The 24,007-nt window shown below is 44.2% G+C and overlaps 2 protein-coding genes across 6 annotated transcripts in view; both read left to right on the top strand.

Moving 5' to 3' along the window:
- Nucleotides 1-222: 222 nt before the first annotated feature.
- On the top strand, nt 223-15,811 carry ZNF229 (zinc finger protein 229). Its single transcript, XM_039866151.1, is given in 11 exon segments — nt 223-273; nt 1,196-1,283; nt 6,097-6,625; nt 6,816-6,874; nt 10,087-10,213; nt 10,452-10,547; nt 11,915-13,373; nt 13,375-13,449; nt 13,451-13,482; nt 13,485-13,530; nt 13,532-15,811. Coding segments are annotated over 9 exon segments (2,544 nt in total). The 5' UTR covers nt 223-273; nt 1,196-1,283; nt 6,097-6,591; the 3' UTR covers nt 14,148-15,811.
- Nucleotides 15,812-20,093: 4,282 nt separating this feature from the next.
- ZNF285 (zinc finger protein 285) overlaps nt 20,094-24,007 on the top strand; it is a 15,730-nt gene continuing 11,816 nt past the window's right edge. For 4 of the 5 annotated variants that reach the window (XR_005653568.1, XM_039866152.1, XM_039866156.1 and 1 more), the window contains exon 1: nt 20,094-20,136. The gene's annotated coding sequence lies outside the window, so the exon portion shown is untranslated. Of the gene's footprint in view, nt 20,137-20,165; nt 20,440-24,007 lie in introns of those variants that run through there. The other variant, XM_039866154.1, reaches the window with a different exon arrangement.

Raw genomic sequence — 24,007 nt, 5'->3', positions numbered from 1 at the left:
TAAGGAAAGAAAAGAAACGTCTAGAGGGGGCCCTAAAGCTGAGCACGACAACATCGTGCGTCCCGGAAGCTTCCTGGGTACACTTACTGTCATCCTCCTTCCCACTCAAACCGCCTTGAGCTGGGCTCCAGGTGGACACTCGTTTACGTCACTATCTGGACCCTAAGTAAACTGTACGCCGCGGTGGGTCCTGGGAAATGTAGTCCGGGCCCTGCTGAGTCTCCCACTTCCGCTTCCGGCCAGCGCAAGTCTTCCATGGTTTCTTACGCGTTGGTGAGTACGAAAAGGGACGTGGGTCTTCTTGGAAGTCTCCTTTCTGGCCGTGGGAACAGAGGCTGGATGTCTAAGACCTAGGGGGAAAGGGGCGGTGTGTGGCAGAGGGTCGGAGCCAAGGAATTGCTAGGCCTTCTCGGCCTAGCGAAGAAGGAGTTTGAGGAGGCGGAACACCGAGCATCCCGGGCTGGGACGTGGGGCGGGGCTCGGGCCGGCAGTCCTCCGCTACCCAGGGCTTGGAAGGGACAGCTCCAGGCCGGCAGCTCTCGGTTTCACAGACTCCAGTTCAGGCAGATCCTTCACGGTAGCCGCCTGCCGTACCGTATATTTTGTTGGTTTTTAAGCCTTATTACATATTTTTCTTGTTTTCCTTTTTTCTCTTAAAGATTCCCAGAGAGGCCAGTAGAAGATTATTTCCTCCTTCTGTACTAATTTTAGAGTTTGCTGCCTGCAAAGTCTATAAAGAGCTGCAGAAGTTGATTCTTCATGTTCTGTGTGTGTTCCTTTGAGATTATTAAGCACTGTACAAGTTGCGATTGCTGATGGATCATTGCTGGCTCTTTTTTGTAGCGTCGGAGGCGCACACAGGTTGAATGCCACACTGTCACACAGTCTATGAGAGTCAAAACTCTGAATTCAAATCTTGAAACTGTGTCCTGATTCTCATTGCGTCCTACAGTGGGAGCTACAGTGGGAGCAGGCATGCAGACAGGATCCAAAGCAGCGATGATGCGGGCCCTTTTCACTTGAGTCCACAGGCAGGGCGGTCCCTGTGCCTGCACTCCTGAAGGAAGGGGTAGGAGTAAATTACTGGAAGGTAGATAAAAGGAAGGCGTAGATTACATCCAGTTGGTGCTCAGAGATTTCTCCCTGTGGTGCGTTGGTGATAAAATCATTATATTTCACTTCTTTTCATTCACAGCCTTGCTTTCTTGGGACCGTTCCTTTGCCAGCGAGAATTGCATAGAAAAGGAAGGAATAACGCCTGGTCTCTTGACGTTAGAGCTCAGGTGAGTAGAACTTTGGTTTTTTTGTTGATTTGTTTCATGGCAATGCCAGCTGTATTCCCAAACAGAGGCCTGCTTTTTTGACAAATTCTCATCCTTTTTGTTTTGATAAATGCCCATTTAGGCCCTTAAGCCCTAGCTGCCTTCCCCCAGAAATGGGTTTCTTCTAAGGTTGAGAAACTTCCAAATGTCTTAATTTAGTGTATTCTCTCCCTGGCTCCTAGTAGTGGTTCATTTGTTCAGTAAATCATTCAGGCTTACACTGTTTCAAGGCTGTGCTAGATTCAGGGAAGAAATGAGTACGGTAACTATAATGGTTTACATTAATTACATGCTTTTTATATGCAAGTTATTATGGTGAGGGCTTTCGCTGCTGTATCCTTGGTGCCTGGGACAGCCTGTATCCTTGGTGCCTGGCATATTAACATATTAATATGTTAACAAGTATCTGAATGAATAAATATATTTAATTTGCTCAGCAACTTTGTAAGTCAGATATTTTTAGTCCCATGTTATTGATAAGAATGCTGAGGCTTAGAAAGGTTAAGTACCTTAGCAAGTGTCACCTGGCCAGGAGTCAAGGCCTTTGTACCTGCACTTCTCTCTATAGTTTTCCCAGTCCAGACCTTTGCACAGCTTATTTATTTTCATGCAGGTCTTAGAGACCATTCATGACAACCTGATTTAATGTTGTGCCCCCACACCTGCCACCTATGTTCAAGCCGAGGGAGCTTAAATTCTGGTTGGTAAACAAGAATCTATCACATTTGTTTTATTTTCTTCAATGCCCTTTTTGTAATCAAAGATCAACTTATTTATAGACTTGTTTACTTACCAGAATGCAGGCATCATAAGAACAAGTACCTTGTCTCTCTGAATTACTGCCTTATCCCCAGCATTTGTCAGAGTGTCTAAGATATAGTTAGACACTGGATGTATCTTTGTTAAATTAACAAATGCCTATATTCTTAGGTTAGTGCTCGGATGAATGAATAACAAGAATGATAATAGTTCATTGAAGATTTTCTGTGTGCCAAGCACTTGATTATAAACTTTATTCATACAGGTATTCATGTGTATGTGTGTGAGAAAGACTGCATTATTTTAGCTCTGCAATTAAGAAGTATTATCTTCACTTAACAGAAGAAAGAACAGACTCATTCAGAAATTTGTGTCAGTACAGCTAGTGTCAATACAGCTACAAAGTGTCTGAGCCAGAACTTAAACCCAAGCCATTTGACAGTTCCAATATTGAGAGACAAGACTTGCAACTTGCAAAACCCTGCTCCTTCGTTTGCCGTCTGGATTCAAACTCCATAATTTACCCATTGTCCTCAAACTTCAACCCCAGACTCACATTTGATTTCTTGTCCTTTTCATCCCCACACGGAATATTCATCAAGTCCTGTTATTTCTACCTTTGCAGTATCTCTTTTACAGCCTTTGTTGCAGCCATTTTTATCTTCCTTTTTCTCTCCCCAGAGTGAGCTCCTCACGGTCAAGGACTGTATCTTTCCTTATAGTTTGGGCACCCGACACATAATAGAATTTCAGTAAATGAGTGCCATATTCCTGGCTAGAATGTCAGCTGCTTGAGCGCAGAGTCCTTTTCTGCCGTGATCACTGTTGTGTCCCAGCACACCCAGCCTGGTCCTTTGCATGTAATTTACTAAGAGAACGAACTGGGGAACAGAATCCTTTTTGCTCTGTAGCTGGTACCAAAAGACCCAGGATCCAGGTATCAGCAGGCTGAGTTCAGGTGAGCCCCATCCTCCCATTTAAATAGTTCCTGAGGATATGGTTCCATAGTGTAACAGTTAGCACGTCTGCTTTACACGCAGGAGGTCCTGGGTTCACGCCCCAGTGGAGCCACAGTCCATGGTCTACGGCCGTGCCACCCTGAACAAGCCCCATGTCTGATCTTGGAAGCTAAGCAGGGTTGTGCCTGGTTAGTACTCGAATGAGAGACGGCAAAAATAAATAAATAAAAACAAACAAACAAACAAACAGTTCCTGAGCTCCTCCTGCAGTATGCTTGGAGACTAAAATCACAGCTCTCATAGAGCTCACATCCTGCTGAACACAGAAAGACAGTACACAAGAAAAACACAGTAGGTTAGAAGATAAGGTTCACAGAGAAGAATGAAGCAGGGAAGGGGCTTTGCAAGTGTCTGCAGAGGGGCTTGCAAATTCAAATAGGATAGTCGGGTGACGTCATTGAAAAGATGGCGCTTGAGTAGGGACCCAAAGGAAGTGAGGGGTCTGTGGACAGCAACGAAGGCCAGGAGGTGGGTGCATGACTGGTCTATTTGAAGAACAGTTAGGAGGCCAGAGGGGCTGAGCATAATGAGAAAGGAAGGATGAGTAGGAAGTTGAGTATTGGGTCACCAGAATAGTGTCAGGTCTGTTGGCCATTGAAAGAGTTTTGGTGAAGGTCTTGGCCAGACGAGTGACATGACTTTATTTATATTTTAAAGACATCACTCTTTAGAGCATTTGAGATCTTGCTTCTTGCCACATGTTAGCAGTTTGGCTCAGTAAACTCTCATAAAAATAAAAAACAAAAACAAAAATACACCACCGTGGCTACTGTGTAGGAAATAGACTGTGGAGGGCAGGAAGTGAAGCAGATCAGGTAGGAGGCTGTTGCAGGAATTCAGCCAAGAGGTGGTGGTGGTTTGGGTAGTAACACTAAGTTAGAGAATTGGTCCAATTCTGGCTATAATTTGAACGTATTTGCTGATGTAGTATTTGAGAAAGAGAGGAATCAAGGATCACCCCCAAATATTTGCCTTTCTCATTTGAAAGGCGAGAGGGACCTCTAGAGGCAAAGCTGGAGTTTGTGGGCATGTTAAGTACGCATATCGATGTTGTTTGAAGCCATGAGACTGGATGTGTTCAGCAAGGGAGTGAATGAGTACAGATAGACAAAACTTCCCGGACTAAAGCCTGAGGCAGTCTAACCTTTAGAGGTCAGGGATATGAGGAAGTTTTGTACAAACTAGAAGCCCCTAGAAACCCTGAAACACAGCCACTCAAATGTAGTTTAGCACATGCTACTTAATGTGTCATCTCTGGAGCAGCCATATCAGCATCACCTAAAAACTTCTTAGAAATACAGATCCTTGGACTTCACTGCAGAGCTGTTGATTCTGAATCTTTGGAGGTGGGGTCCAGCAATCTGTTTTAACCCAATTCTCGTTTACCTCAAGAATACTTGCCGGTGGTGCTTGTGGCTGCAGCATTTACCTTAATCTCGTTTTTTGGATTACAGTCCTAACCTGACCCCCAAAGTCAAGTATCGTGTTTTTATTCTTATTTTCGCATCGCTCTAGTGTATTGATAGTCTTTGGAAACAAATGACATCCTTCTATTTATAGCATTCGGGTTTTAGTAAATTTCCATTTTCAAAATTTAGTAATTCTCGATCGCTGAAAACGTAAACTCCTAGAAAATGTAATGTTCCTGTGCATGATGTTAAATTAACATTGGCAGCGAGCTGCACTTTTCCTAAATGGAAAAAAGGTTAACAATCGCTCACGGTGTTGGTACATGCTGAAGTTTGCAGAGCCTGGTCCTGGGAGGTCCTAAAGAGCTGAGTTTAAATGGCTTGTTAGAGATTTGGCCTCGGGGTAGGAGGTATTGTGTTGCCCAGCCTTTGACACTTGCTTCAGAGAGCAGTCCTAGTGTAGGGCGGTGCCCCATGTGTGACACAGAGAGGTGCTTGCCAGAGTGGGCTGTGCAAAGGTCTGAGACAGAGCAAAGGTGGAGACATGGCCTTCTGAAGCAGTACAATCTGGAGTATCTTATGAGCTGACACCCCAAGCGTGTGTGTCTGTTTGCCTGAACTTGCCCTGTGGCTTGGATCTCAAGAGAAAACAAGTAAGGCAAGAAGGAGCTCGTGGTCATTGTCTGCACGACCTACTGACTAGCTGCAAGCTGGTTCCAGTTCTCGTCATCTCCCTGCATCGTATCCTGTGGATGGAATATGCTAAGTGCATCCAGTGTACCAGACCCGTGCAAGGTGGAGAAGTAAACGAAGAAGCTTCGAGTCCCGTGATGATTTAGAGGTCTTCACGGGACAGGCAGGCTATGTGAAAGGTGGAAAACCAGCAATTTAAACAGCGTTGCCAGGTCCTGGAGTGATTCATTTGTTCTGGTGGCAGGAGAAGGATTCCTTTAGAAAAAGAATTCTTGAACTTGAGTCCGTGGGCATAATGCAGCAGGTCCATGACCTTGAGTGGAGAAAACATTTACTCTAGTTGAACTGAAAGTCAGCATTTCCTTCCATTGTGACTGTACACAGCAAACCACAGAAGTATTAGCAGACCTGTGATTTTGTGATCCATGTAAATCATTGCTGTTTTTATATTGTATTACAATTATATTGTATTGTAATACAATTTACATTGTATTACAATAGGTATTTCAAAATATTGTTTAAGCTCATTATTTTCAAATTATAGTAGTTAATTCATGGTTTTTAATGTGTTAATAAAGAATCACATACTTGGTGTTTTAATAGTTTCGAAGGTTGTATTCCAGTATAATTAGCTTTTAAAATAATCCTGTTTTTTGTATTTTATGCATTTAAAACATTTTTCTAAGTAGGAGTCCATGAGTGTCACCAGACTGCCAAAGGAAGCCGTGGAGCAAAAAAGGTTGTAAACTCTGATTTAGAAGACATTTGCTGAGCTGTATGGTGATTTTTAGAATCCTTAAGGACAGGATGTCTTTTTGTTTTGGGGGCTTTTTTTTTTGCAGCCCCACAGTCTAGTGCGATTAAAACTTTCACACTCTGGGTTTTCCTTCACAGGGCACAAGTCCCACATGTTTGCGGGATCTGTGCACCCTTCCGTAGGGCCCAGTGTCCCACTGCGAGACTTCTGCTGCTCGGCCCTCCCTGCAGACACCTCTGTGACTGTCTTCAGCCATCCACAGCATGCTCGGCTCTCTGGCCTGTGAGTCCCTTCAGAGCAGGGACTGTGCCTACAGCTACTCAGTAAATCTCCACTGAGTGAGTACTGTCCAGAGGGCATGAACCCTGCTGGAGACCCAGAGCACAGAAGAAAGAACTCAGATGACGTCGAATTCCCTCCTGAGCCCACAGGTCCCCAGAGCATGGGAACCAACCAGGCTCAGGGGAGCGAAGGTGGAGACAGGTGCTTGTGACCTCAGGTATCTGTCTGACGCTCCTTGGAAGATCTTGGAAAGTCTCAAGAATGAAGAAAACCTGGGTCTTCTCTAGCTTAGGAAGATCAGAGGTTAAATAAAATTGCTGCCACTCTCAAAACCCTTGGGAGTGGGGACCATGGAGACTTTGACCCCGAGGCGTGGGGAAAGAGGTGAGCTTAATGATGGGTGTGGGGTGTGGGCGGATGTATGAGTCGAGTGTGGAAAGAGAGAGTTAGGTGGGTGGAGAGTTGGCATCACGGGAAAGGAAACCAGTGTGTGAGGGGGCAGATGTCCCTGAGGCGCAGGTGGCACCTGAGGCACAGGCGGGTATCACTTATCTCACGCTTCATTCTCTTGCAGCTCTGCTTTCTCAGGCCTCAGCCCCTTCCCAACACGGGGAGGACAAGACCGAGTTCCAGGTGGGTCGAGTTTTCTTTTCTCTCCAGAAATCCCACTGTAGACATCAGAGTAAATGTCTCCCTCCTTTGGTAGAAGGAAAAAGAGAAAAAAAAAAGGATCGGGGTGAATATATTTCATCCCTTATTACATTTATCAACAAAATAGCTAGTTTCAAAAGACCTTACCCATCCTAAACTTAGTGAAAAAGACACCTGAATTTTTTTTTAGTATTTACTTAAAATTTTTAAATCTTTAATATGACTGTAGTTTGTAAATGGCATAAGGTTGACATTTAACTTCATTGTCTTCCAAGATGGATAGCCAATTACGACAGTGTCATTTGTTAGTCATTCATTTGCAAGTCGATCGAAATGCCGTCCTTATCATTAGATATTTATGTATTTGTATATATATGTATATATCTAAAATCTGTGTGTATATTATATATCTGAAGAAAGAGATACCATTCAATTCATCTCTCATATGGCCCTGCATTCTATTCTGTACTCTTGTCCATTGAGTCTCTTGTACATGTCTGCATTGTTTTACTATTTTTACTGAATTCTGAAGGAAAAAAATGAATGTTTGAATGAAAGTTTGGCTAAAACTTAGTTGTAATGTTCTCCAGACCAGGTGCCCTTCTTCATGGTAGATCTCAAACACCTTTTTTCAGTTATTTATGTGATCATTGGTCTGTTCATGTTTTCTTTCATTTATTCATTTGGCAAATATATGTTGAACACCAACGATGGGCCAAACATCACTGATGATATATCACAGAACAAAACAGCCAAAATCCCTGCCCTCAGGCGGCTGACATCCTACAACGGAGAGACAGGTAGTAAATGCATTAAAAGCAAGGTGATTGCTTTCAGGTACTTTAAGGGACATAAGATGACCTGAATGCATCTGTAGTTATCCAGGCAAAGGGTAATGATGAGACAGACGTGGGGACAGGGAGAGGTAGGCTGGTTTGAAGTATGTTTTGGGAGAATAATTGGCAGACTTTTTTTATGAATTAGATGTGAGAAATGAGGACAAGGGAAGAATCAAAGATTTTAAGGTAGAGGGTACTGTTTACCCACACTGGGGAGATGAGAGAACAATTTGGGAGGAAATACTCAGTTCTGATTTGGCTTTTTCTGGTTCGCATTACCTTTTAGCTGTCTAAGTGGTAGTTGGTTATGGCAGGACTCAGTGCAGAAGACAGAGCTGGATATAAAGATTTGGGAGTTAGTGGCTGGTTCACATTTGTCTAATCAATTGCCAACCGACGGCCTCTGGCCCAAGCTTTCTCCCCTCTTACGCTGCCTCGAGTCTTGGGATGGATCTAGGATTGTGCTGGTAAATGTGCTCTGTTTGCGACGCTCCTTCTCCAGAGTGGGAATGTGCGTTCCTGTGGCCTGTGGTCCTTCTGATCGCAGTTGGGCAGCAGTCGAGCAGAGTGGTGACAGCATGGTTAGTAAGGCTGATTCAGTCCTGACTCTGCATTTATTAGATGTATGTTCCTTGACAATGTTCACTTCTGAGATCCCATTTTCCCATTTTTCTCTCTGCGAAACAAGGATAGCAATAGTAACTACCTTGTGAGTAGTTACAGATGACAGATAATAGATCATTTCCAACACTCTAGAAAGTTCTCACTTTCTGTGAGTACTGCGAGGATTAAATGAGATAAACCATATAAAAGTACTTAGTCCGGTGCCTGCCTTATAGTATGTTTGCTATAAATGAAGGTATTAATATTATCTGCTTTGTATCTTCTCATTTTCTGGTAGTAAACAAATCTTGGCTTTTATAAAAAGGACAGTTATTAACATACAATATCTCTGGAACTGGGCTCTTTGCGTTCAAGTTCTAGCTCCATCTCTTACTAGCTGTGTGACCTTGACCAAGTTATTTCATCTCCTGGTTTGGAGTCCTCAAGACGACCCTCTCGTTTGGAGATTTGCCAGGACTCAAGGGACTCAGTGTATAGTTTTCCTCGTGGCTAAGATCTGTTACAGCAGCACACCTGGTTGCACCTGGCTTCTGCCAGACTTCACCCCATGTGCCTCTCTGCTCATTTTGCTTTTTAACTGTAATAAGTCTTAGCTGTGGGTATGACTACATACTGAGTCCTATAAGTCTGTCTAGTGCAACATAGAACTTGGAGGTGGTCTTGGGGACTTCCAGCGCAGGCCCCATGAGGGCAGGGCTGTGTCTTTCTTGCCTAATTCCTACTGCCTAACACTGTTTTATAGGTACTGAATATTTCTCGAATGAGTGATATGTTGACATGTATGCACTAAACCTTACTATAGCTACCTCGCCTCCATGAATTTTGGTAAAGGTGAAATACCTGTGGTATCACAACTCACTCTTAACTTTGTAATACCTTGTCACAGGTATTCCAAGGACAGACTGAAGATAGAGTGTAATTCTGAAGACGTCATACGCAATTTTCTCCCTCTCGAGAAAGCATAAAGCATGTCACAATCTAGATGAAGATAGTGATGATATAGGAACAGCTAATCACTATATTTCAGAATATATAACTGCCATTTTTTTGTCACTGGACCAGAGCAATTCACTTAGAATCTTAGGCCACAATTTATAACAAAGGCTGATACAGTATGATTTGAAACTACACTTTGAACTGCTGGTTTAGAGGTCTCACCTGTTTGGGGAGACGGTTGGATAAACACCTTGGTTGCTTCTGTCAGGGGCTGACAGCGAAGCCCGTAAAAGGTGTGCGTGTGGAGGGTGGGAGGCTGAGGCAGTAAAGAGCGGGATTCACCCAACTGCTGTGGAGGAGTGAAGAACAGTCGTTCTGGCCAAGGTGTTGATTTGGGGAGTGTGCTGTCCAGGGCACACTAAAATTAGGCACTGTCAGGACTCTTATTAGTTGTCACAGTCTTTTTGGCGAAAGAGTTGTTAACCTAAAGTTAGAGTCAAATTGTAAAATATGCAGACCCTGTGATTCAGCCATTTCTGTTCTAGAAATTGCCCTCAGAATTTGTGCTCACAATGAGCAAAGGACATTCCTTGCTTTACTCTTTGGATGGCCATGGAAGACCAAATTGGTTAGAATTAAAATTATCGGCACCTAAAATTAATAGTACTAGATTTGACTCGCCAAACTGAATAATTTCTTATTTCTTGTCTACTTATCTTAGTGATGTCAAGTAAGTTACAGCAAACTTACATTTCATCCAGTGGGTATTTGTGTTAATGGCGCTTCACATTTTAGGAGCCATTGACTTTCAAGGACGTGGCTGTGGTCTTCACCGAGGAGGAGCTGGGGCTGCTGGACGCCGCCCAGAGGAAGCTGTACCGAGACGTGATGCTGGAGAACTTCAGGAACCTGGTCTCTGTGGGTGAGGGTTACTTAACTTACTGGAGTGTTCTCGTCCCTGGAGAAAGGTTACTTTTGGTCTTCGTACATAGGTTAAATCCTTTTTTAAAACAGAAATGTTATAAGTCGCTTTATTTAGCCAGTCTCAAATCTTGTCTGTCCTTCAAAGGCCTGATGGTCATGGAGTTAGGGCTACATTTTCAGATAATCTTTTGTACCTCAAAAATGAGCCTAAGTCTTGCATTTTCTTGCATTTTCAGGGCAACAACCTTGCAAACCTGGTAAGATGTCCCATTTGGAACAAGATAGAGAGACTTGGGTGACAGAGAGAGGAACTCTAAGAGGTGCACATTCAGGTGAGAACCAGGGAGCCTGGAGTCCTAGCTAGGCAGTGAGGGGATGAGCTTGCCCCACAGAGGCCCGTTCTATGCCCTCAACCTGCCTGTGGATACTGCTGGTACCGTTGTAGCTTACTGTTCTACAGCTTCTATATGGAACTATATGGTAAAAATGACAGTTTGATGGCTCACAACCAATAAAGGGGATGAGTTGATATTTTTATGTCTCTGTCCCTTATCAGTGTCATCCGGATTCCTATATAATATACTCACAGAAGGCATAGACACAGCTGGTCCGCTTTGGGGGTTTCTATTACTCCGTCCTTCCCTTCTCAGCGTTCCTTCATGCTTTTCAGAGAGTGACACACATGGAAGGAGTGAGGGGACTTTCCTCCCTCTGATAGAAACAGCCAGTCAGTGTAGGGTAAACCAGTGGCAGAGAGACTGTTCCAGAACATTGAGAGTTCTGTTGTATTTCTCAGTTAACTCCAGTATCCTGTAAGTTCCTGATTATAAACAGATTCATGTTAGTTAAGCCCTAAGATATAAAAATAGCCAACAAAGAATATCAGAAAATATGGACAGATTTTTTAAATCGTCTAGAACTATATGGTAAAAATGACAGTTTGATGGCTCACAACCAATAATGGGGATGAGTTGATATTTTTATGTCTCTGTCCCTTATCAGTGTCATCCGGATTCCTATATAATATACTCACAGAAGGCATAGACACAGCTGGTCCACTTTGGGGGGTTCTGTGCTTTGTTTCCTTCTCAAGTTCATCCCATATGTACCTCAAATTAGAGTCACTCTGGGCGGCAGTGTGCTGAGAACACTAAATGTAGCTCTGCAACCAGACTTCTGCTTTGCATCCCAGCTCACCGCTTCTTCCCAGCCTGGTGGGGTCCCTTAACAGGTTACTTACCTCTCTGTGCCTTGGTTTCCTCATCTGTAAAGTGAAGATAACAGTGGTTTCTACCTCAGTGTGATTCTGCAGGTTGAATAAGTTAATACGTGTACATGATTGGCACATAGGAGGTGTTATTATAGTAGTATTAGATATTACTATTAAAACCAACAACAACTTTATTAGCTGGAGAAGTGAATTTTCTCTGTAAAAAATCTGTTCAGAATTTCTTTTTTGCTTGGCAACTGTGTGATGAGACTTAGTTTGTTACTAATAGGAGTGTGTTAACATTTAACTTCAAAGCTTATTCATAAGAGCTTCTTCCTTCTTTTAGACATAAAAATAAAGTGCCCTGGTAGTTAAGATACATAAAGCTGAATTTTTCTCTCAGCTGTTTTTGGTCCAAGTCTGAAAGCCTGATCTTTCTGAGCCAATAGTGTCCTTGTTCTCATCCCAGAATTTTCTTTAACCTCATAGGAGACAATAATGAAAAGGATATGGAGTATATTCAAGAAAGAGAATTAAAGTTCTTTTCAGACAGAGAGCTCTCCTACTGGGAAATCTGGGAGCAGGGGCCTGGTGAAATAACTGGGAGTCAAGACCACGGTGTAAATCTTCAAGGGAAAGACTTCCAGTTCTCAGAAGATGCTTCTCTCTGTCAGGATCAGGAAGGGTCATCTGCCTGGGGTTCACAAATTGAAAATTTGGTGAATAGTCTTTGGGGAGATGGGCCCATCCATTTGGAACATCAAGAGTTTCCAGCCTGGAAAGCCGTAAGACCAGTCTCCATTCAAGAATCTTGGACTAGAGCCTTTGTGGGCAAGCCTTGGAACGTTCTAGAAAGGTGTAAAAAACTTGATGTGGAAGATATAATTTATAAATGTGACTGGGATGGCTATGGCCTCAGCTGGATATCAGATTGTCACGATGACCACAGATTAGCTGAAAGAGAGAGGTCATGTAATTGCAATAAATGTAGAAAAGACTTCATTAAAAAGTCCATACTTCATCACCCCAACCCCAGAGGAAATGGTTTGAAAAGTAGCGAACATGGAAATGGCTTTGGGGACAATTCAAACCACCCCACTTATCCAAGAGTGCCATTGAGAGAGAAACCCTATAAGTACGAGTTTGGGAAGGGCTGGAAGCAGACCGCCTGTCTTGAGAGACAGCAAAGAATTTTCACAGGAGAGAAATCTTTTAAAAATAGTGAACGCGGTCGGGGCTTTGGGCCCAAGACGCAGCCTCACAGCTGTCCCGGGGTCCACACTGGAGAGTTGCCCTTCCGATGTGATGTGTGTGGGAAGGGTTTCAGGTACAAGTCAGTTCTTCTTATTCACCAAGGAGTGCACACGGGAAAGAAACCCTATAAATGCGAGGCGTGTGGGAAGGCCTTCGGTCGAAGCTCAAACTTGCTTGTCCACCAGCGAGTCCATACTGGAGAGAAGCCATATAAGTGCAGCGCGTGTGGGAAAGGCTTCAGCTACAGCTCGGTGCTTCAGGTCCATCAGAGGCTGCACACGGGCGAGAAGCCCTACACGTGCAACGAGTGTGGCAAAGGCTTTTACGCCAAGTCCGCGCTGCACAAGCATCGGCACGTCCACCCGGGAGAGAAACCCTACAGCTGTGCCGACTGCGGAAAGGGGTTCATCTGTCGCTCCCATCTCAGCAGTCATCAGAAGATGCACACGGGGGAGAAACCCTACCAGTGTGATAGATGTGACAAAGGTTTCAGTCACAACTCATACCTTCAGGCTCACCAGAGGGTTCACACAGGGCAGCGCCTCTATGAATGTGACGTGTGTGGGAAGGGTTTCAGTTACAGCTCGGGGCTCCTCATGCATCAGAGGCTGCACACGGGAGAGAAACCCTACAAATGTGAGTGTGGGAAGGGCTTCGGCCGCAGCTCAGACCTCCATGTCCACAGAGGGGTCCACAGGAGAGAAACCCTATAAGTGTGTGGTAGTGGGGAAGGGCTTCATTGGGGACCTGCATAGTCACCAGAGGGTCCACAGGAGAGAGGCCCTACGTATGTGGCGTGTGTGGAAAGGCTTTATTTACAGCTCTGACCTCCTCATCCATCAGAGGTCCCACGGGAGAGAAGCCCTATAAGTGTGCTGAGTGTGGCAAAGGCTTCAGCTACAGCTCGGGGCTTCTCATTCACCAGAGGGTCCACACAGGCGAGAAGCCGTATAAGTGCAAGGAGTGTGGAAAGGGCTTCCGATGCACCTCAAGTCTTCACAAACATCAGCGAGTCCACACGGGAAAGAAGCCGTACACGTGCGAGCAGTGTGGCAGGGGATTCAGTTATGGCTCGAATCTTCGCACCCACCAGAGACTGCACACGGGAGAGAAACCCTACACGTGCTATGAGTGTGGAAAGGGCTTCAGATACGGCTCAGGTCTCCTCAGTCATAAGAGAGTGCACACTGGAGAGAAACCATATCGATGTGACGTGTGTGGGAAGGGCTACAGTCAGAGCTCACATCTTCAAGGCCACCAGAGGGTCCACACTGGTGAAAAGCCCTATAAATGTGAGGAGTGTGGGAAAGGCTTTGGTCGCAGCTCCTGTCTTCATGTCCATCAGAGAGTCCACACCGGGGAGAAGCCCTATAAGTGTGAGGAGTGTGGGAAAGGCTTCAGCTACAGCTCAGGTCTGCGAAACCACCAGAGAGGACATTTAAGGGAGAAACCTTGTAAGGAGGGGTGAATCGAGGTTTCCGTTTAGAACTCAGAACTTTATATTCATCTGAGAGCCAACACAGGAGAAAAACTTGAATGTGTCATGTAGGGAAGCCTGCAGCAGAGGCTGGCATTTTCATAGCCAGCAGCTAGTGTGCACAGGAAGGAAAGATCTGGAAGTTCTTGAGTCCTTCAGTCACAGACTTAAATCTTCAGGGGTATGTGCAACAAAGTAGTCCTTAGAGAAAAGATATGACAGTAAAGATGGTCACTTTCATCAGAGTTGGCCTATGAGGGAGCTTTTAACAAATGATAGGAGTAGTGAGAATATCAAAGCAGATTATGGATGTGGATTTCTTGGGAGCGGGGTAAATACCTACAAATGGGACAAGTGAAGGAAAAAATTGTCACCTTACTAAAACCTTTTAGTTTTTATGAAAATTAAAAGATGATGACATTTGCTGAGGCAAGTCACTTTTAGAAGTGCAGGAACAGTTATGAGGAAAGTTCTCCGGGCAGGTCTGAGTACTGGATCTCCATCCATTTTCGTCATGTTTTTGTGATTGTGTTTTATCTCTTATAGCTAAATTGCTCTTGTAAAGAGGTTGTGCTAACCTTTATTTCATTCTCTCAAGTTTTGAAAATAAACCGATTGGGCTTTTAATTGGCATTGTGTTGAATTTATAGGTTAATTTGGGAAGAATTTGTGTCTTTGAAGCACTGATTTTTTTTGCATTTTGAAAATGCTGTTTGTTTCTACTTATTAAAGTATTTTGAATGGTCCTTCACTAATCTTTAGAGATTTAAAAAAACAGGTTCTGAATGTTTTTGAGTAGTACATTTCTAGGAATTGTTTTCTTGCTATCATGAATATAATATTTTTATTCCACTTCATTTCATGTTGGGGTTTTTTTTACATAGAAGACAAATATTAGAACATTTTTAAAAATCAGAAACGCCATTTTTAACTTATGAGAATAGCATAGTAAAACAGATCCACCAAATACAGCACCAGTGGGAATCTGTGGAAACGTGTACTCTCATGCATTATTAGTGAAAGTGAAAATAGATAGTCTTTTTTGAAAGAATTTGTCAGTATATCAAATTCAATTTGTATAACCTTTGAAGTGGCAGTGTAGTAATTTATACTTGAGAGAGAGATGCATATTTGGGGAAAGACATATACATATAACTGAGTTTTGTAGCATTTTCTTAAGATAGCAGAAAACTGACAAGTGTTAATACTCCAAGTGTAGTAAATTAAGGCACACGTACACGAGGGAAAACCACTAAAAATATTTAGGTACACTGATCATGACATCGAAGGTTGCCCTGATCTATTTAGTGAACCAGGAAGTTTGTAGAACAATTGTAGTTTGACTCCATTTTGTTAACATGTTTTTATGTGTGTATATGTTTATAGAGAAAGAAAGAAAGAAAAAGATGTGTGAAAGGTCATTGTCATGACTGCTTATCTCTAGCAAATGGAGTACAGGTTGTGTGATTCATTCATGTACTTTTATGTATTTTTTAACAAAGTATATATCAATTTTGTAACATAAAGCTATTCTTTTTTTTAATTAGTCTGGTGGAATAATCCCTTATGGTCATATGTCGTTATATGTATTTGTTCTTTGTTTTTTTTTTCTGCTGCACCCAGTACCAAATATAAAGTATACAAATGATCTGAAATTTTTGAGTTAGATACATTGAGAGGCAGCATCTCCTGCCAGCTGGTAGGAGATGAGGCTATCTGCGTAATCTAGGGGAGTTTTGGCGTTTCCATCCTGCACATTCTGGCTGCAGAGAGGGCAGCACCGTGTGATGTGCCCCTTCCAGACTGACTGCTTCATTCAGGTGACTTGGGAGGCCTGGGGCGTGGCCTGGGCTGAGCTCCTCTCTGCTGCCTGCAGTGCTAGACAGAGTCTAGGTTATAGACAAGGAAGTGGAGAAGGCACGCTTTGTATCTAAATAAATAGTTACAGAACATATTTAGAAGTCCAAAGCAAAGTATTGATAGCAAGAAATGTTAGCTTTCAGACAGTGGCTTTAAAAACCTGAAGGATTTTATGGAACAGCAGCAGAGGAGTTCAGCTGATGGGGTAGATTTTATAGCCAAGAGGACAGATATGGACACCTTCCCTGCCCATCAGACCTTCAAGGTTTGTGGTTGAAAAGCTTAACTCACTCCGTGGATTTCCAGAGGTGGACAGCAGATTCTTAAAACTCTGGGCAGTATGTCCCCCGTGTTCTGGAGATAGCTGTCAGATGTTGGCTGTGGCCACAGTCATCTCAGTGCTTGACCAGGGCTTGGAGGATGGCGCTTCCAAGATGGCTTTGGGCATCATATAGCTGTGAGCAGGGGGCCTTAGTTTCTCAGTGGCTGTTGACAAGGGTTTCAGTTCCTCACCACGTGGGTTTCTCCACAGGGCCTTCATAGCATGGCTACTAACTTCCCCTAGAGCAGGAAGCAACAGTGCCTTTTATGACCCAGTCTCTGAAGTTGCCATCACTTCCGCTTTGTTCTTTCCATTAGGAGTCACTAAGTCTAAGCCACGCTGGAGGGCAGGGGAAATAGCTCCGTCTCTTGCAAGGACTGTCAAAGAATTTGTGGCTGTTTCTGCAAACCACCACACCTCCTTACAACATGGGCCAGTAATATACATGGAGTGGTAGTCTCTACAGTTGGTCTCGTGCTAATAATTCTACTTCCTTTGCCACTTTGGAGCCTACTAGAGGCTGTCCTTGAGGTACCACTGGATTGCCTATATACACACAAGTACCCAGGTGCCACTCAGCTCTCAGGGTTTCAGTGGCAGCAAGGGATACCAGACAGTTAAGGGGAGAGTGTTCCACTTGCAATGGAATGGGTCCTATTGGGTGTAGCAGTGCAGTGCTTTTTATGCAAATCCTCAGTGATAAGAGATGAGATGTTACTCTCTATTGTCATTTTTTGAATGTCATGGTAGAACGAATACTACAAGTTTAAGGGGATTTGGAGAGTTGTGAAAACACCATTCTGTGAGGCAGAGTCAGAAATTAAATGATAGTACACAAAGCTAGATGTTGAGCAAGTGGGTTGTGGGGAAGATGAGTGGTATAGAATGTAGTACATAGTGATAGCCAGGTTATATCCTCCCAACAGGTTGATGATGTGGCCATTTTATAAGGTAGAGGCAGAGACTCGAGATAGCTAAGATGCAGGGTGGAGCTTCTACAGATGGGGAGGTTCTCCTTAGGATAGTACCCACTGAGTAAAAGGAATCTAAGGTCTTATGAGGCTAAGCTAAACGTGGGTGTGACAGGGTAGGGGCAGGGTTAACCAACTGTTGCAGTGGCCTTTGCTGCCTGGACAGATGCCATTCTCAAGGAAGTCATTAGATCTGAAGTGCTGAATGAACTGATGATACCACCTTATGAACCTCAGAAATCACAACACATCTGACAGTGGCTAGGGGAGGAAGAGAGGAAGAAGTGAGACTCCTTCTCGATACCCCCAGCTCCGACTCCTGAGCTGTAAGTACTTCATGCAGATCAAAAGACTCTTACTCCTTGACTGACGGTTAAAAAGAAAGCAGATGCACAATTTAATCTTGTCTCATTCGTGCGGAGGAGTAAATACGTGGCCAGAGACATATAGCTCTGTATACACAAATACACTAATGCCTTTTATGACCCTTGGGGACTTGGCATGTGAAAGGAGACTTCTTTTTCATAGTATACACACGTTAGTAACTTGAAATTTTTAATTGTGCAGTTGGAAAAAATGTATAAAATAAAAAACACCCTTCTCCCTAAAAAATCGTTTTCACGTTCACAAGTATGCAACCCTCAGGGTTCACCTAGAATTACTACAAAAGGCTACTGCAGTCTGTTTGGACCGAGGCATCGTGGACTATCAGATGAGGGAAGTAGGCACCTATCAGGATGCCATCCAGCTGGTGTATGCCGGCCTCAACTGCCAAAAACCAGGACGTGATGGCAATCAAATGAGCTCACAAAGAGCTTGCACCACACAAGTTGTCTGGAAGACCATCTTAAACATATTCCTTTCCCAGGGGCTGGCAAACCTGAACGACTCTGTGGGACTGATTTTCTAGAAACCTAAGTCCAGAGGATTAACTGGTTCTACATTGATTCTAAAATGTCCATGATCAGGGAAAGCACACAGTGGTCTCAGGTGGTGACAGCACGAATGTGACAACAGTTCTGACAGAGGTTAATAAATTTTCTCCCCGCAAAAGTGCTAGAAACCAAAGAGTCTGATTGGGCCGCATCTGAGGGAGCCTGTGGATCACATAGAAACTGGCAATATGAATCGTGTTGCTCCAGGACGGTGCTGTCCAGTCGAAATATGGTGCAGAACAACATGGGAGTTCAGTAAGTGGCCCTTCACAAAATAATAACTTCTTTTACCAGCAGTAATGAGTTAGGAAACAAAATGGAAGGGGATACCATTCATAATAGCAGCAACGAAAAACACTACACATTCAACAAATTAAACTTTAAAAGAGCAGGGATTTTTTTTTTTTTTTTTTTACTGGTATATCCCAGTGCTTAGAATGGTACCCAGCACATAGTAGGTGCTTAAAAATAAATAAACACAATAGACAAAAATTCCTGTCTTCCAGGAGCTCAAATCTTAGGGGGAGGTAGGCAGTAACCAAAATATGTGAGTAAATTACATAGTATTTACGAGGTGAAATGCCAAGGGCTGTTGCAGTTTTAAATAGGAGGGCCATAGTAGACCTCTCTGAGAGTGACATTGGAGCAAAGAATAAAGAAGGTGAAGCAGACCTCGAGGCCATTTGGGAAAAGAACATACCAGCAGAGGGACAGATCTGAGTGCAGGAAGCCCAGTGTTGTTGGGCCAGAATGGGCAGTTGAGAAAGTAGTAGTAAAGGGCAGAGAGGAATGGGGCTAACAGAGAAATAAATCTGGAGGATCTACATATTTATCGCAAATATTACTGAGGCGTATTAAAATCTCCTCCTCCCCACCCCCAATAAAAAGACTTTTAGGATCATCTAAAATTAAGGAAGACTCCCATCTCTGTGGCAGATCTTACTAGATTTTTTTTTTCAATCCTGATGAAAGAAATATCAAGACATCAAAAGGCAGAGGGCAGAAAGATCTGTCACCTTTGCGTGCCCCAAGTTGCAATGCCACGCTATAGCTGGGTATTATTTCTCCAGTTCCTGCCCATCATTTGGAGGTGAGAGATCTTCAGTTATCTGTTGAGTCTAGAACTCGAGCTGGCAAAGAGAGAGATTGTTCTCATCTGCTTTTTGGTGTTTTCCTCCAGGCCGGAACTGTGGTCCTCTAGTGAAATCCGTATTCAATTTTCTTACCCCATTAAGAAATCAAAAAGACATTTTCTTAAATAGAAATCCTAAAGTGGAAAACACAAGTCCCAAGGGAGACTTCTCAAACAGAATCCGAAAACCTTCCGTGTTTTCGTGATTCGTGGACATATGTCTCTTTTAAGAGACCCTCCCCTCACCGATTCCAGACAGAAGCCACTGGTTCTTAATTCTTTCCGCCCCGGAGAAGGGGAAACATTACGGGGGCAATGCCATGTCTCAAGTATGGAAGGTTTTCCAGAGTCCCCGTCAATAAAAGCAGTGAAAAAGCATTTAAGTAAATTTTGAAAATTGCGTGTTTATATAAAGAGTTTGTCTACAGAATAAGGACCTAGAAGGATATGCACTAACAAGCGCTCATTTCCAAATGGTGAGATACTACTGTTCCCCCTCCTTTTTATCACAGGTGGAGAGTGATTTGTTTTAATTATTATTAACATTTCATTCTCTTATGCTATCGCGATTGTCATTATTTTATATGAATAGAGAGGGACCAGGAGGCCCCGGCTGCACCGCTCGCTGACTGTCCCGCTGCCTTGCGCGCGAGCGCGGCTGCCGCGCAGGGGTTTCTGGGGATTGTAGTCCACAGGCTTCCTTGCGCGTGCGCTGTGTTCCCAGGCGCGCGCTGTGGGCGACATTGTTGGCTGTGCTGAGGTGAGTCGGTCTTGGACCGCGTCCCCTTCGGAGGCACCGCCGAGGGTAGAGGGTTCGCCACCGTGACCCGGCCCTTCGACTAGAATGGGAGGAGTTGGAAGCGGGGACTGGTGACTGAGGAAAGGGCCGCCTTGTGGGGCTGGGGTGGTCAGGGCCTCCGGCCCGGCCTCGCTGGGATGCGGTGGGGAGAGCTTATGCTCGGTTTCGCGGGGCAGCCCCAGGCTGGGCGGGGATTGACTCCAGTAGTGCGTCTGCAGGTTTCGGGCTTGCTGTCGGTCTTGTGACGTGCATCTCTGGACCCAGGTGGGGGATAATGGTTTGGGCTCTGCATCCAGGACTGGGGAGAGTTCCTCTCCGAATATGGGGGACGGCTTGGGTTGGTCTTTCCTCGGTTTGCCGCGGGCGATTCGTACCCAGCACCCTTCGGTTTTTGGAGGCTTAGATTCTGAACGCCCTGTTTGGGCTCTGACTCCAGCAGGGCATTCTTAACTTTGGGGGGGAGGTTCTGGCCTCTGGAAGTAGGGGAACATCTCAGCTGTGCATCTCCTCTTTCTAGTAATAAACATGGAATTATGTTTCTGAATACATTTTGAAAAAACTGCACCAAATTATTAATCCCAACCTCGCCTTGCATGCTGAGCGTCAGGGAATGCAAACAGGATTATAGGACACATGGCAAGAGTTATAAGACACGTGGCAGATTGTAAAATTGTTAAATTGGAGCCATCAAACTGGAAATTTGAACACTCACTCTACATTTGATAAAATTAGGGAATTAATGTTAATTATTCTAGATGTACTAGTAACATTTTTAAATGACTTCATATCTTTTAGAGCTACATAATGAAATATTTATGGATGAACTAATACCTCAAGGATTTGCTTCAAAATCATACATGAGGATATGAGAATGGATAAAAGTATAGTTGAAACAAGAGTGACCACGTGTTCATAATTGTTTAAGGCACGTGATTGGTACATGGGGGTTCATTATACTATTCTATCGATATGTTTGAAATTTCTATAATGAAATCTTTCTGAAGCAGTTTTCCAATTAATAAACTAGGAGGTGCCTGAGGCATAGAGGGGTTTGGATTCCACTCTTAGTCGCCAGTAGTATATGGGGGCTAGACCTTGGGAATTCCCCCTCAGACTAGGTTCCTGTGCCCTGAGAGTCACTGTGAGCTTGGAGGTGCAGCCAGAGCTTCAGGCCTTTCAATAAAATTCTGTAGTTTTCTTCCTTAATGAAATCGATTCATAGGTGTTTTACAGCTCTTGTCTCCTGTTAGTGCGATAATTTTTTCTTCTGTTTCTATTTTCTTCTTTTTCAACGCCTCAAGTTTAATATGTCCAAAACCGAGTGCCTGATCCTCCTTTACAAAACCTGCCCCTCCTACAGTCTTCCCCCTCTCTATAGGTGGCGGCTCTGTCCTTCCAGTCACTGAGGCCAACACCTCCAGTCCTCTTTCCCGCCCCACGTGCAAGTGATCAGCAGATCCTGTGGACTGTGTCTTCAGTATAGATGCAGAACCCAACCGGCTCTCACTACCTCCACCTCTACCGCCCTGATCCGAGGCACCTTCATCCTTCGCTGGGGTTATTGTGATAACCTAACTGGTCTCCCTGGTCCCTCTCTTGCCACTGTTAGTCCGTTCTCAACAGCAGCCAAAATAATCCTGTTAATACCTAAGTTAGATCAAGTCACTCCTCTGTTTAAAATCCTCTGTCGCTCACATCTAAAGAGAGCCCTCTCTGAGCTTATAGCCAAAGGAGAAATTTAAATAAGCAACCACAGTATAGTGCTACGATAGAAATGCCAGCCATAGTGGGTACCTGCTATGGTCTGAAAGTCTGTGTTCCCCCCAAATTCAGTTATTGAAATGCTCATACCCACTGTGCTGGTATTAAGAGGTAGGGCTTTAGGGGACGATTAGGTCAGAGGCAGAGACCTGAAGCATGAGATTAATACCCTTGTAAAAGAGACCCAAAAGCTCCCTTGCCCCTTCCACCATGTGGTGATACAGTGAGAAGTCTGTGACTTGGAAGAAGGCCCTCATTCGACTGTGGTGGCACCCTGATCTTGGACTTCCAGCCTTTGAAACTGAGAAATAAATTTCGGTTGTTTAAAAGCCACCCAGCCTGTGGTATATTGTCACAGCCTCCTGAACAGATTGAAACAGTACTTAATGTGGTAGGGGATAGCAAGGAAGGCTTCTTAGAGGAAGTAACATCTGAGTTGAGACCCAAAGGATAATAATAGCAATAATAACAATCATAGCAACGCAGTGCTGAAACTCTTTAGCATGGAATCCAGGATGCTTCAGTTTTGGGCCTGTGGTGATGTTTCCAGCATCATCTTAGCTACCATCTCTTGTGATTCTCTGTGTTTTGGTCCATACCCAAGTGCTTCCTGTTCTTTGGCCCACGGTATTTCCCACATCTGTTCTTTTGCCCATGCTGCCGTTGTTGCCTGTTAACTTTTCCTCCCTTCTCAGTTTGGCAAACGCCTACTATTTCTTCAGGCATCAGCTACAGCTCAATTGTCATCTTCTCCCTAGAGCCTTCCCTGACTGCCTGGACGCCTCTTGGGGTGTGTTGGGTTCCTGTTCCCTGGGTCTTTATATGGTTTTGTGGAATGTCTGTTGCAGCATTTCTTGTGTTCCAGTGAATTAATTTGCTCCCATCTCTATCCTCTAGTTTGCCCATCCTCTAGATCAAGGACAGATTCTGACTTTTATATCTGGAACACTTAGCATAGAGCCCAGTACACAATAGCCAACACTTACTGAATCCTTACCGTGTGCTAGGCACTGTTCTGAGCACCTGACATGTAGTAACTCATTGAATTCCCACAACTGCACTGTGAAATGAGTTCTCTTCACATCATCTTGTACAGAGGGGACTGAGGCAGCCAGTGCATGACAAAGCCAAACCTTGAACCCAGGCAGACTGATTTCAGAGTCTACTTTCTTAACAGCTAGGCTCTGCCATCTTCTCTCATAGTCAGCATTCAATGAATGAGTCATGATGAGCAGTTTTCCTTACATTTTCAATCTCATGATCCAGCCTCTTCAGTCTGAGAATTAAGCTTGGCAAAGGCCCAGACATCTCCATTATCTCATTTATTGGGCACCTATTGCATGGTAAACCTAGCACATGTACATGAATAAGACAGTCTATTCATAAGGAGCAGTACATGTGTTACAATGGTTGGTGGCACAAGATCCAGTAGTCTGACTATAGAAGAATGATCCCCATGAGTGGAGTATATGGGAAAGCCATTAGAAAAGCCCTCCCATAGTTAGAGTCACTTGAACTGGCCAATTTAGGCTTCGCCACGTGCACACAACCATGTCTCGCTAATCTTAGGTTTTGAACTGGCTCTCTGAGGGCAGGGCTGCAGTGCACAGTCATGCAGTTTGGGCACTGCACAAGGGGATCACACCTAAAGTGTGTGCCATTGCATTATAGGACACACACACACACACACACACACACACACACACACACACACACACAGTTACTTGGCAGGTAGCAATAAAAGTGCCTTGTTCTAACAAAATCAGAATTTTCCAGCGGGTGAAAGAAAAATTTCTTGAGGAAGGGATGTATTTTTCTGATTTGTACGAAGGCATCACGTGGACTGGGGACAGCACTGTCTGCAGTCCTGCCACAGGCCCTTAGGGCTAAAGAGGCCTTTGGCTCAGGTACTCACGAATCACAGACATGCAACCTCGGAATGGTCTGTATCCTGTTCCCAGGTTGCACGTGTGGCTAGGTACCTCTGGAAGAGTTCCGGTCGGTCTCTCCTTAGTTCTGCAGCCTCTAGGTCTTCTGGGGAAAGGAGCCCAGAATCTGGGAGCAGGGTTTG

This window comes from Pteropus medius, unplaced genomic scaffold (assembly GCF_902729225.1).
Source record: "Pteropus medius unplaced genomic scaffold, Ma_sr-lr_union100, whole genome shotgun sequence".
NCBI classification, from domain to species: Eukaryota; Metazoa; Chordata; class Mammalia; order Chiroptera; family Pteropodidae; genus Pteropus; species Pteropus medius.
This window is presented reverse-complemented; position numbering and strand designations above follow the sequence as displayed.